Source organism: Haliotis rubra, unplaced genomic scaffold, assembly GCF_003918875.1.
Source record: "Haliotis rubra isolate DU_JTF1 unplaced genomic scaffold, ASM391887v1 Scf1108, whole genome shotgun sequence".
In the NCBI taxonomy this organism is placed as follows: domain Eukaryota; kingdom Metazoa; phylum Mollusca; class Gastropoda; order Lepetellida; family Haliotidae; genus Haliotis; species Haliotis rubra.
The window spans coordinates 100,615-116,539 of NW_025765013.1; the positions used below are offsets into that span (position 1 = coordinate 100,615).

Here is a 15,925-nt window from a genome sequence, read left to right on the forward strand (position 1 = left end):
ACATTATTTTTTGACTTGGTACCGAGATGTCAGTGATTTATGATCAATAGCTGCACTTGTTTGTCAGTTTCAAGCCCGGCACCCACTGTTGATCGAAACAAAAATCCACCAGTTTAATTTCTCCCACATTTGGGTTAAATTTCACGGAGATACGGCGTTCTGTGTGATTATTGCATCTTTAACTAAGGCAATAGTCCGTTAATAGAAGACAGAAAGACGTCCGACGGTTCCGCTAGAAGTCCCTCAATTTCGTGCCGACTGTCATGTTTCCATACATTATGCATATCAGATAGACACACTTTCCCTTCATTTTGTGTCCAGCTTTGAAATACACAACAGATGTCACTTTCATACAGTCTACGGAAACAGCATGGTTTTGTAGAAGCGTTCGCATCCAGTATTGTATTACATGCATACCTACAGGGCAAAATGACTCAAATATGTTACATGAGAGTAAATCGGAACCTAACACTACCCAAAACCATGAAATCTGCAAGTGTACATTTCAACATGCTTTCGGCTACGGATGATCATATTTCAATGAGCAAACTGTCCATGGAGCAGAGCTAGTCCGTTCCGAACACAGGATCAGTGGAATAACAGCTTGAGGTTGAAATAGACAAGCTTGAGGTTGAAATAGACAAGACTTACCGTGTGTTGCCCGGAGAGTGGCGGGTTATCCATACTTATAGTCCTATACACAACCGACACAAGGACCAGTCGGCGAGAACTGCCCTAGGTGGAAGGCAGAGGCTTTTGATAAGAGTTCAATGATATTCCTCTGGCTGAATGCGCCGGGGTGAAGGTAGCGCTACAACCGAGCAGAGACACAGGCTGCCTCGCTCCAGAGATGGGATGTGTATTCAATAAATTAGAGAGCGGGGCTTCACGAAATGTGCGAATCAATACTAATAGCAGCAGCAAGCACTGTGTGCCATCACAAAACTATATCGGGTTGGTGGGAGGATTAATGATAACATTCGCGACAGATAAACTATTTAGAAGTACAGGCTACACGCTGATGACGGCGGTGACGAATGAATATTCATGCCGAATCTTCCAGGTTTTACTCATATGTACATATTCATGGTGGTGACTGTTTATTGCTACATGAAACTGTTCACAGCGTGTGACTTTCATCAACTAGAACACACTGACCACACTGACCACACTGACCACCCGATATTTAGATACAGATGCTCTAGAAATCCATGTTCGCTTCATGTTTTTGTACATAATGTCCCGCTCTGCATACACGGACTTCTAAAGAAAGTGTTTTGTATAGATGGGCTGTAAAAAGTCAAACGCATACACCTGACGATAATACACTTCCTGTACCAGTGAATGCAGTCTACTAACAGACGTTTCCATGCAGTTTTTAAGCCGTTGTTTGTGATTTAAATTCAAGTCAATCCCATGGAACCTCCGTGTGACCCTTCTATGTTCAGGGTGGTCTGTGGTAGGAGTGGGAGACTCGGGAAAACGTTGATCATATTAAAATGTTGTCACTATGCTAGATCGGTGAACATTTCTATCGTGGTGTTCATAAGGTCGCCATCACGACATCACTGGGGTGAACCAGTATCTACTTTTAATAACAACGTCGACATCACGACATCACTGTGGTGAACCAGTATCTACTGTTGATTACAACGTCGACATCACGACATCACTGTGGTGAACGAGTACCTACTGTTGAGTACAACGTCAACATCACGACATCACTGTGGTGAACCAGTATATACTGCTGATTACAAGGTCGTCATCACGACATTACTGTGGTGAACCAGTATCTACTGTTGATTACAAGGTCGCCATAACGACATCACTGTGGTGAACCAGTATCTACTGCTGATTACAAGGTCGCCATCACGACATTACTGTGGTGAACCAGTATCTACTGCTGATTACAAGGTCGTCATCACGACATTACTGTGGTGAACCAGTATCTACTGTTGATTACAAGGTCGCCATAACGACATCACTGTGGTGAGCCAGTATCTACTGCTGATTACAAGGTCGCCATCACGACATTACTGTGGTGAACCAGTATCTACTGTTGATTACAAGGTCGCCATCACGACATCACTGTGGTGAACCAGTATCTACTGTTGATTACAAGGTCGCCATGACGACATCACTGTGGTGAACCAGTATCTACTGCAGATTACAAGGTCGCCATCACGACATTACTGTGGTGGACCAGTATCTACTGCTGATTACAAGGTCGCCATCACGACAATACTGTGGTGAACCAGTATCTACTGCTGATTACAAGGTCGACATCACGACATCACTGTGGTGAACCAGTATCTACTGCTGATTACAAGGTCGACATCACGACATTACTGTGGTGAACCAGTATCTACTGTTGATTACAAGGTCGCCATCACGACATCACTGTGGTGAACGAGAATCTACTGCTGATTACAAGGTCGCCATCACGACATCACTGTGGTGGACCAGTATCTACTGTTGATTACAAGGTCGCAATCACGACATTACTGTGGTGGACCAGTATCTACTGTTGATTTCAAGGTCGACATCACGACATTAATGTGGTGGACCAGTATCTACTGTTGATTACAAGGTCGCCATCACGACATCACTGTGGTGAACCAGTATCTACTGTTGATTACAAGGTCGACATCACGACATTACTGTGGTGGACCAGTATCTACTGTTGATTACAAGGACGCCATCACGACATTACTGTGGTGGACCAGTATCTACTGTTGATTACAAGGTCGCCATCACGCCATCACTGTGGTGGACCAGTATCTACTGTTGATTACAATGTCGCCATCACGACATCACTGTGGTGGACCAGTATCTACTGTTGACTACAATGTCGCCATCACGACATCACTGTGGTGAACCAATATCTACTGCTGATTACAAGGTCGCCATCACGACATCACTGTGGTGGACCAGTATCTACTGCTGATTACAAGGTCGCCATCACGACATTACCGTGGTGGACCAGTATCTACTGCTGATTACAAGGTCGCCATCACGACATCACTGTGGTGGACCAGTATCTACTGCTGATTACAAGGTCGCCATCACGACATCACTGTGGTGAACCAATATCTACCGTTGATTACAAGATCGACACCACGACATCACTGTGGTGAACCAGTATCTACTGCTGATTACAAGGTCGCCATCACGACATCACTGTGGTGAACCAGTATCTACTGTTGATTGCAAGGTCGACACAGTGGTGAACCGGTATCTACTGTTGATTACAACGTCACATCACGACATCACTGTGGTGAACGAGTACCTACTGTTAATTACAACGTCAACATCACGACATCACTGTGGTGAACTAGTATCAACTGTTGATTACAAGGTCGCCATCACGACATTACTGTGGTGGACCAGTATCTACTGTTGATTACAATGTCGCCAACACGACATCACTGTGGTAAACCAATATCTACTGCTGATTACAAGGTCGCCATCACGACATTACCGTGGTGGACCAGTATCTACTGCTGATTACAAGGTCGCCATCACGACATCACTGTGGTGGACCAGTATCTACTGTTGATTACAAGGTCGCCATCACGACATCACTGTGGTGAACCAATATCTACCGTTGATTACAAGGTCGACATCACGACATCACTGTGGTGAACCAGTATCTACTGTTGATTACAAGGTCGACACAGTGGTGAACCAGTACCTACTCTTGATTACAAGGTGGACACAGTGGCGAACCGGTATCTACTGTTGATTACAACGTCGACATCACGACGTCAATGTGGTGAACCAGTACCTACTGTTGATTACAACGTCGACATCACGACATCACAGTGGTGAACGAGTATCTACTGTTGATTACAACGTCAACATCACGACATCACTGTGGTGAACCAGTATCTACTGCTGATTACAAGGTCGCCATCACGACATTACTGTGGTGGACCAGTATCTACTGTTGATTACAATGTCAACATCACGACATCACTGTGGTGAACCAGTATCAACTGCTGATTACAAGGTCGCCATCACGACATTACTGTGGTGGACCAGTATCTACTGCTGATTACAAGGTCGCCATCACGACATTACCGTGGTGGACCAGTATCTACTGTTGATTACAACGTCAACATCACGACATCAATGTGGTGAACCAGTATCTACTGTTGATTACAAGGTCGCCATCACGACATCACTGTGGTGAACCAGTATCTACTGTTGATTACAAGGTCGCCATCACGACATTACTGTGGTGGACCAGTATCTACTGCTGATTACAAGGTCGCCATCACGACATTACCGTGGTGGACCAGTATCTACTGTTGATTACAACGTCAACATCACGACATCACTGTGGTGAACCAGTATCTACTGTTGATTACAAGGTCGCCATCACGACATCACTGTGGTGAACCAGTATCTACTGTTGATTACAACGTCGACACAGTGGTGAACCAGTACCTGCTCTTGATTACAAGGTGGACACAGTGGTGAACCAGTATCTACTGCTGATTACAAGGTCGACATCACGACATCACTGTGGTGAACGAGTACCTACTGTTGATTACAACGTCGACATCACGACATCACTGTGGTTAACGAGTACTTACTGTTGATTACAACGTCAACATCACGACGTCACTGTGGTGAACCAGTATCTACTGCTGATTACAAGGTCGACATCACGACGTCACTGTGGTGAACCAGTATCTACTGTTGATTACAAGGTCGCCATCACGACATTACTGTGGTGAACCAGTATCAACTGCTGATTACAAGGTCGCCATCACGACATTACTGTGGTGGACCAGTATCTACTGTTGATTACAACGTCAACATCACGACATCACTGTGGTGAACCAGTATCAACTGCTAATTACGAGGTCGCCATCACGACATTACTGTGGTGGACCAGTATCTACTGTTGATTACAAGGTCGCCATCACGACATCACTGTGGTGGACCAGTATCTACTGTTGATTACAACGTCAACATCACGACATCACTGTGGTGATCCAGTATGAACTGCTAATTACGAGGTCGCCATCACGACATTACTGTGGTGAACCAGTATCTACTGCTGATTACAAGGTCGCCATCACGACATTACTGTGGTGGACCAGTATCTACTGCTGATTACAAGGTCGCCATCACGACATTACTGTGGTGGACCAATATCTCCTGCTGATTACAAGGTCGACATCACGACATCACTGTGGTGAACCAGTATCTACTGTTGATTACAAGGTCGACACAGTGGTAAACCAGTATCTACTGTTGATTACAAGGTCGACACAGTGGTGAACCAGTATCTACTGTTGATTACAAGGTCGACATAGTGCTGAACCAGTATCTACTGTTGATTACAAGGTCGACACAGTGGTGAACCAGTATCTACTGTTGATTAGACGATCGACACAGTGGTGAACCGGTATCTACTGTTGATTACAAGGTCGACACAGTGGTGAACCAGTATCTACTGTTGATTTCAAGGTGGATACAGTGGTGAACCAGTATCTACTGTTGATTACAAGGTCGACATCACGACATCACTGTGGTGAACGAGTACCTACTGTTGATTACAACGTCAACATCACGACATCACTGTGGTGAACGAGTACTTACTGTTGATTACAACGTCAACATCACGACATCACGACATCACTGTGGTGAACCAGTATCTACTGCTGATTACAAGGTCGCCATCACGACATTACTGTGGTGGACCAGTATCTACTGCTGATTACGAGGTCGCCATCACGACATTACTGTGGTGGACCAGTATCTACTGCTGATTACAAGGTCGCCATCACGACATCACTGTGGTGAACCAGTATCTACTGCTGATTACAAGGTCGCCATCACGACATTACTGTGGTGGACCAGTATCTACTGCTGATTACAAGGTCGCCATCACGACATTACCGTGGTGGACCAGTATCTACTGTTGATTACAACGTCAACATCACGACATCACTGTGGTGAACCAGTATCTACTGTTGATTACAAGGTCGCCATCACGACATCACTGTGGTGAACCAGTATCTACTGTTGATTACAAGGTCGACACAGTGGTGAACCAGTACCTACTCTTGATTACAAGGTGGACACAGTGGTGAACCGGTATCTACTGCTGATTACAAGGTCGACATCACGACATCACTGTGGTGAACGAGTACCTACTGTTGATTACAACGTCGACATCACGACATCACTGTGGTGAACGAGTACTTACTGTTGATTACAACGTCAACATCACGACGTCACTGTGGTGAACCAGTATCTACTGCTGATTACAAGGTCGACATCACGACGTCACTGTGGTGAACCAGTATCTACTGTTGATTACAAGGTCGCCATCACGACATTACTGTGGTGAACCAGTATCAACTGCTGATTACAAGGTCGCCATCACGACATTACTGTGGTGGACCAGTATCTACTGTTGATTACAACGTCAACATCACGACATCACTGTGGTGAACCAGTATCAACTGCTAATTACGAGGTCGCCATCACGACATTACTGTGGTGGACCAGTATCTACTGTTGATTACAAGGTCGCCATCACGACATCACTGTGGTGGACCAGTATCTACTGTTGATTACAACGTCAACATCACGACATCACTGTGGTGATCCAGTATCAACTGCTAATTACGAGGTCGCCATCACGACATTACTGTGGTGAACCAGTATCTACTGCTGATTACAAGGTCGCCATCACGACGTTACTGTGGTGGACCAGTATCTACTGCTGATTACAAGGTCGCCATCACGACATTACTGTGGTGGACCAATATCTCCTGCTGATTACAAGGTCGCCATCACGACATTACTGTGGTGAACCAGTATCTACTGTTGATTACAAGGTCGACACGACATCACTGTGGTAAACCAGTATCTACTGTTGATTACAAGGTCGACACAGTGGTGAACCAGTATCTACTGTTGATTACAAGGTCGACACAGTGCTGAACCAGTATCTACTGTTGATTACAAGGTCGACACAGTGGTGAACCAGTATCTACTGTTGATTAGACGATCGACACAGTGGTGAACCGGTATCTACTGTTGATTACAAGGTCGACACAGTGGTGAATCAGTATCTACTGTTGATTTCAAGGTGGATACAGTGGTGAACCAGTATCTACTGTTGATTACAAGGTCGACATCACGACATCACTGTGGTGAACGAGTACCTACTGTTGATTACAACGTCAACATCACGACATCACTGTGGTGAACGAGTACTTACTGTTGATTACAACGTCAACATCACGACATCACTGTGGTGAACCAGTATCTACTGCTGATTACAAGGTCGCCATCACGACATTACTGTGGTGGACCAGTATCTACTGCTGATTACAAGGTCGCCATCACGACATTACTGTGGTGGACCAGTATCTACTGCTGATTACAAGGTCGCCATCACGACATTACCGTGGTGGACCAGTATCTACTGTTGATTACAACGTCAACATCACGACATCACTGTGGTGAACCAGTATCTACTGTTGATTACAAGGTCGCCATCGCCATGGTATCGACATCACTGTGGTGAACCAGTATCTACTGTTGATTTACAAGTGGTCGTACACAGTGGTCACGATCACCAGTACCTACTGTTGATTACAAGGTGGACACAGTGGTGAGATCTAGTATCTACTCGACGTTGATTACAAGGTCGACATCACGACATCACTGTGGTGAACGAGTACATTACTGTGGTGGACCTACTGTTGATTACAACGTCGTCGACATCACGACATCACTGTGGTGAACGAGTACAGTACTGTTGATTACAACGTCAACATCACGACATCACTGTGGTGAACCAGTATCTACTGCTGATTACAAGGTCGCCATCACGACATTACTGTGGTGGACCAGTATCTACTGCTGATTACAAGGTCGCCATCACGACATTACTGTGGTGGACCAATATCTCCTGCTGATTACAAGGTCGACATCACGACATCACTGTGGTGAACCAGTATCTACTGTTGATTACAAGGTCGACACAGTGGTAAACCAGTATCTACTGTTGATTACAAGGTCGACACAGTGGTGAACCAGTATCTACTGTTGATTACAAGGTCGCCACAGTGCTGAACCAGTATCTACTGTTGATTACAAGGTCGACACAGTGGTGAACCAGTATCTACTGTTGATTAGACGATCGACACAGTGGTGAACCGGTATCTACTGTTGATTACAAGGTCGACACAGTGGTGAACCAGTATCTACTGTTGATTTCAAGGTGGATACAGTGGTGAACCAGTATCTACTGTTGATTACAAGGTCGACATCACGACATCACTGTGGTGAACGAGTACCTACTGTTGATTACAACGTCAACATCACGACATCACTGTGGTGAACGAGTACTTACTGTTGATTACAACGTCAACATCACGACATCACTGTGGTGAACCAGTATCTACTGCTGATTACAAGGTCGCCATCACGACATTACTGTGGTGAACCAGTATCTACTGTTGATTACAACGTCAACATCACGACATTACTGTGGTGGACCAGTATCTACTCTTGATTACAAGGTCGACACAGTGGTGAACCAGTATCTACTGTTGATTACAAGGTCGAGACAGTGGTGAACCAGTATCTACTGTTGATTACAAGGTCGCCACAGTGCTGAACCAGTATCTACTGTTGATTACAAGGTCGACACAGTGGTGAACCAGTATCTACTGTTGATTACAAGGTCGCCACAGTGCTGAACCAGTATCTACTGTTGATTAGAAGGTCGACACAGTGGTGAACCAGTATCTACTGTTGATTAGACGATCGACACAGTGGTGAACCGGTATCTACTGTTGATTACAAGGTCGACACAGTGGTGAACCAGTATCTACTGTTGATTTCAAGGTGGATACAGTGGTGAACCAGTATCTACTGTTGATTACAAGGTCGACATCACGACATCACTGTGGTGAACGAGTACCTACTGTTGATTACAACGTCAACATCACGACATCACTGTGGTGAACGAGTACTTACTGTTGATTACAACGTCAACATCACGACATCACTGTGGTGAACCAGTATCTACTGCTGATTACAAGGTCGCCATCACGACATTACTGTGGTGGACCAGTATCTACTGCTGATTACAAGGTCGCCATCACGACATCACTGTGGTGAACCAGTATCTACTGTTGATTACAACGTCAACATCACGACATTACTGTGGTGGACCAGTATCTACTCTTGATTACAAGGTCGACACAGTGGTGAACCAGTATCTACTGTTGATTACAAGGTCGACACAGTGGTGAACCAGTATCTACTGTTGATTACAAGGTCGCCACAGTGCTGAACCAGTATCTACTGTTGATTACAAGGTCGACACAGTGGTGAACCAGTATCTACTGTTGATTAGACGATCGACACAGTGGTGAACCGGTATCTACTGTTGATTACAAGGTCGACACAGTGGTGAACCAGTATCTACTGTTGATTTCAAGGTGGATACAGTGGTGAACCAGTATCTACTGTTGATTACAAGGTCGACATCACGACATCACTGTGGTGAACGAGTACCTACTGTTGATTACAACGTCAACATCACGACATCACTGTGGTGAACGAGTACTTACTGTTGATTACAACGTCAACATCACGACATCACTGTGGTGAACCAGTATCTACTGCTGATTACAAGGTCGCCATCACGACATTACTGTGGTGGACCAGTATCTACTGTTGATTACAACGTCAACATCACGACATCACTGTGGTGAACCAGTATCAACTGCTAATTACGAGGTCGCCATCACGACATTACTGTGGTGGACCAGTATCTACTGTTGATTACAAGGTCGCCATCACGACATCACTGTGGTGAACCAGTATCTACTGCTGATTACAACGTCAACATCACGACATCACTGTGGTGAACCAGTATCTACTGCTGATTACAAGGTCGCCATCACGACATTACTGTGGTGAACCAGTATCTACTGTTGATTACAAGGTCGCCATCACGACATTACTGTGGTGGACCAGTATCTACTGCTGATTACAGGGTCGCCATCACGACATTACTGTCGTGGACCAGTATCTACTGCTGATTACAAGGTCGCCATCACGACATCACTGTGGTGAACCAGTATCTACTGTTGATTACAACGTCAACATCACGACATTACTGTGGTGGACCAGTATCTACTCTTGATTACAAGGTCGACACAGTGGTGAACCAGTATCTACTGTTGATTACAAGGTCGACACAGTGGTGAACCAGTATCTACTGTTGATTACAAGGTCGACACAGTGCTGAACCAGTATCTACTGTTGATTACAAGGTCGACACAGTGGTGAACCAGTATCTACTGTTGATTAGACGATCGACACAGTGGTGAACCGGTATCTACTGTTGATTACAAGGTCGACACAGTGGTGAACCAGTATCTACTGTTGATTTCAAGGTGGATACAGTGGTGAACCAGTATCTACTGTTGATTACAAGGTCGACATCACGACATCACTGTGGTGAACGAGTACCTACTGTTGATTACAACGTCAACATCACGACATCACTGTGGTGAACGAGTACTTACTGTTGATTACAACGTCAACATCACGACATCACTGTGGTGAACCAGTATCAACTGCTAATTACGAGGTCGCCATCACGACATCACTGTGGTGGACCAGTATCTACTGTTGATTACAATGTCAACATCACGACATCACTGTGGTGAACCAGTATCAACTGCTAATTACGAGGTCGCCATCACGACATTACTGTGGTGGACCAGTATCTACTGTTGATTACAAGGTCGCCATCACGACATCACTGTGGTGGACCCGTATCTACTGCTGATTACAAGGTCGCCATCACGACATCACTGTGGTGAACCAGTATCTACTGCTGATTACAAGGTCGACACAGTGGTAAACCAGTATCTACTGTTGATTACAAGGTCGACACAGTGCTGAACCAGTATCTACTGTTGATTAGACGGTCGACACAGTGGTGAACCGGTATCTACTGTTGATTACAAGGTCGACACAGTGGTGAACCAGTATCTACTGTTGATTACAAGGTGGATACAGTGGTGAACCAGTTTCTACTGTTGATTACAAGGTCGACACAGTGGTGAACCAGTATCTACTGTTGATTACGAGGTCGACACAGTCGTGGTGAACCAGTATCTACTGTTGATTACAAGGTCGACACAGTGCTGAACCAGTATCTACTGTTGATTACAACGTCTACACAGTCGTGGTGAACAGTCTGATTACAACGTCTACACAGTGGTGAACCAGTATCTACTGTTGATTACAAGGTCGACACATTTCTGAACAAGTATCTACTGTTGATTAGAAGGTCGGCACAGTGCTGAACCAGTGTCTACTGTGTATCCTGATGCAATGTTCAACAATAATCACCTATTTTGCATGCTACTATGACAGTGTCAAAGTTGCCATATTGCTGTTGTCAACTTCACATGTTATCTGTAGTTTCAAAGTGTCAAGCCTTAAAGTCCGTTTTTCAGAAAGTGGACAATAATTCACATCCCTGTGAGAGGCAAGATGCTATACAACTTCCAGGACGCATGCATTCATATGACTAACATGTAAATCTAAATTGGTCATGATGGCGGCGACAATTATACAAACAAGATACAGGATAACTGAGAATCCCAGATAAAATGAGTGTATTATAGACCGGTCCTGGTGTTCTAGTCGTTTAAAATATCAGTTTCAGATAAAATATAACGCCTTTTTAGTTACTGGAGTCTGACGAGCCTTTTTATCAAGAGCATGCTTAATACACATTATGTCCAACATGTATAAGAAAGTAAGAATTAACCTGATAGTCAGTATGTTTCTGTCATCGGCATTTATCTGTTGTGTCATATGTCTCATGTCACATGATTTCACTGAGGGCAGTTATGCATCAATATTGTGTATTTTCCTATCGTAGCAAGATAAATGTATTTATCTAAAGGTAACCAGTCAAGTCACGTTGTTTTACCTGACACTGCTCCTGTTAGACGCCTGCTTAGGGATGCGGTACAGTACAACCAGAAATTATTGAGAATTTAAAGATTGCAATTTTTTTTCTCCACTCATTACTCACGTATTAAATGTGAACATTAGCAGAACATAACTCCAGATTCAAAGACAGGTGAACAGTTAGTATTTTGTCAAGTCACCATGGGCAGCAATGCAGGCTTCAATGCGGCGGGGCATACTACTGATCAAAGAAGTTAGAAAGTCGTGGTCCATGCTGTCCCAATATCGGACCACCTCTTCTTTTTCATTTCAGCAATATTTCAGATGTTTCTTATTGACACTTTCCTTCATAAGTCCCCAAACATTTTCTATTGGATTTAGGTCAGGGCTATAGCTTGGCCAATCTAATAGTGTCATATTTTGGGTCCGAAACCAGGCCTGTGAATGCTTTGAACGATGTTTTGGGTCGTTGTCCTGCTTGAAAATCCAAACATTTCCATAGAACACGTGAGCAGATGGAAGTAAATGTCCCTCGTGAATATCTGTGTACCACTCAGTGTTCATCCAGCAGATGATATAGGACGTTGACAACCAGAACCTGATGATTGTACGTCCAGCAGATGATATAGGATGTTGACAACCAGGACCTGATGATTGTACGTCCAGCAGATGATATAGGACGTTGACAACCATGACCTGATGACTGTACGTCCAGCAGATGATATAGGACGTTGACAACCAGGACCTGATGACTGTACATGGAACAGATGATATAGGACGCTGACAATCAGGACTTGATGACTGTACGTCCAGCAGATGATATAGGACGTTGATAACCAGGACCTGATGATTGTATGTCCAGCAGATGATATAGGATGTTGACAACCAGAACCTGATGACTGTAGATGGAGCAGATGACATAGGACGTTGACAACTAGAACCTGATGACTGTACGTCCAGCAGATGATATAGGACGTTGACAACCAGAACCTGATGATTGTAGATGGAGCAGATGATATAGGACGTTGACAACTAGAACCTGATCACTGTACGTCCAGCAGATGATATAGGACGTTGACAACCATGACCTGATGATTGTATGTCCAGCAGATGATATAGGATGTTGACAACCAGGACCTGATGATTGAACGTCCAGCAGATGGTATAGGACGTTGACAACAAGAACCTGAGGATTGTACGTTGAGCAGATGATATAGGATGTTGACAACCATGACCTGATGATTGGACGTTCAGCAGATGATATAGGATGTTGACAACCAGGACAGGATGATTGTACGTCCAGCAGATGATATAGGACGTTGACAACCAGGACCTGATGACTGTACATGGAACAGATGATATAGGACGCTGACAATCAGGACTTGATGATTGTACGTCCAGCAGATGATATAGGACGTTGACAACCAAAAGCTGATGACTGTACCTCCAGCAGATGATATAGGACGTTGACAACCAGAACCTGATGACTGTAGATGGAGCAGATGATATAGGACGTTGACAACTAGAACCTGATGACTGTACGTCCAGCAGATGATATAGGACGTTGACAACCAGAACCTGATGATTGTACGTCCAGCAGATGATATAGGACGTTGACAACCAGGACCTGATGATTGTACGTCCAGCAGATGATATAGGACGTTGACAACCAGAACCTGATGATTGTACGTCGAGCAGATGATATAGGACGTTGACAACCAGGACCTGATGATTGTACGTCGAGCAGATGATATAGGACGTTGACAACCAGAACCTGATGATTGTACGTCCAGCAGATGATATAGGACGTTGACAACCAGGACCTGATGATTGTACGTCCAGCAGATGATATAGGACGTTGACAACCAGGACAGGATGATTGTACGTCCAGCAGATGATATAGGACGTTGACAACCAGAACCTGATGACTGTAGATGGAGCAGATGATATAGGATGTTGACAACCAGAACCTGATGACTGTACGTTGAGCAGATGATATAGGACGTTGACAACCAGAACCTGATGACTGTACGTTGAGCAGATGATATAGGACGTTGACAACCAGAACCTGATGACTGTAGATGGAGCAGATGATATAGGACGTTGACAACCAGGACAGGGTGATTGAACGTCGAGCAGATGATATAGGACGTTGACAAAGAACCAGAACCTGTTGATGATATGTGACAACCAGGACCTGAGATGATATAGGACGTTGACAAGGACGTTGACAACCAGAACCTGATGACTGTACGTCGAGCAGATGATATAGGACGTTGACAACCAGAACCTGATGACTGTAGATGGAGCAGATGGTATAGGACGTTGACAACCAGGACCTGAGGACTGTACGTCCAGCAGATGATATAGGACGTTGACAACCAGAACCTGATGACTGTACGTCCAGCAGATGATATAGGACGTTCACAACCAGGACCTGACGATTTTACGCCCAGCAGATGGTATAGGACGCTGACAACAAGAACCTGATGATTGTACGTCTAGCAGATGATATAGGACGTTGACAACCAGGACAGGGTGATTGTACGTCCAGCAGATGATATAGTATGTTGACAACCAGGACAGGATGATTGTACGTCCAGCAGATGATATAGGACGTTGACAACCAGAACCTGATGACTGTACGTCCAGCAGATGATATAGGACGTTGACAACCAGAACCTGATGACTGTAGATGGAGCAGATGATATAGGACGTTGACAACCAGGACCTTATGACTGTACGTCCAGCAGATGATATAGGACGTTGACAACCAGGAGATGACCTGTACGTCCAGCAGATGATATAGGACGTTGACAACCAGGACCTGATGATTTTACGGAGCAGATGATATAGGACGTTGACAACCAGAACCTGATGATTGTACGTCCAGCAGATGATATAGGACGTTGACAACCAGGACAGGATGATTGTAACGTGAGCAGATGATATAGGACGTTGACAACCAGAACCTGATGACTGTACGTCGAGCAGATGATATAGGACGTTGACAACCAGAACCTGATGATTGTACGTTGAGCAGATGATATAGGACGTTGACAACCATGACCTGATGATTGTAGTTGAGCAGATGATATAGGACGTTGACAACCAGGACAGGATGACTGTACGTCCAGCAGATGATATAGGACGTTGACAACCAGAACCTGATGACTGTAGATGGAGCAGATGATGATAGGACGTTGACAACCTGACCTGATGACTGTACGTCCAGCAGATGATATAGGACGTTGACAACCAGGACCTGATGATTGTACGTCCAGCAGATGATATAGGACGTTGACAACCAGAACCTGATGATTGTACGTCCAGCAGATGATATAGGACGTTGACAACCAGGACAGGATGATTGTACGTCCAGCAGATGATATAGGACGTTGACAACCAAGAACCTGATGACTGTACGTCCAGCAGATGATATAGGACGTTGACAACCAGAACCTGATGACTGTACGTCCAGCAGATGATATAGGACGTTGACAACCAGGACCTGATGATTGTACGTCCAGCAGATGATATAGGACGTTGACAACCAGAACCTGATGACTGTACCTCCAGCAGATGATATAGGACGTTGACAACCAGAACCTGATGACTGTAGATGGAGCAGATGATATAGGACGTTGACAACTAGAACCTGATGACTGTACGTCCAGCAGATGATATAGGACGTTGACAACCAGGACCTGATGATTGTACGTCCAGCAGATGATATAGGACGTTGACAACCAGGACCTGATGATTGTACGTCCAGCAGATGGTATAGGACGTTGGCAACAAGAACCTGAGGATTGCACGTTGAGCAGATGATATAGGACGTTGACAACCATGACCTGATGATTGGACGTCCAGCAGATGATATAGGATGTTGACAACCAGGACAGGATGATTGTACGTCCAGCAGATGATATAGGTCGTT

General features: G+C 44.7%; 1 protein-coding gene across 1 annotated transcript in view; it reads right to left on the reverse strand.

Moving 5' to 3' along the window:
- The window catches only part of LOC124287485, an 87,383-nt gene extending 86,406 nt beyond the window's left edge, over positions 1-977 (reverse strand). The window contains exon 1 of the mRNA XM_046724046.1: positions 652-977. Coding sequence (XP_046580002.1) covers positions 652-684 — 33 coding nt within the window. The 5' untranslated portion in view covers positions 685-977. The remainder of the gene's footprint in view (positions 1-651) is intronic.
- Between the last annotated feature and the right edge of the window lie 14,948 nt (positions 978-15,925).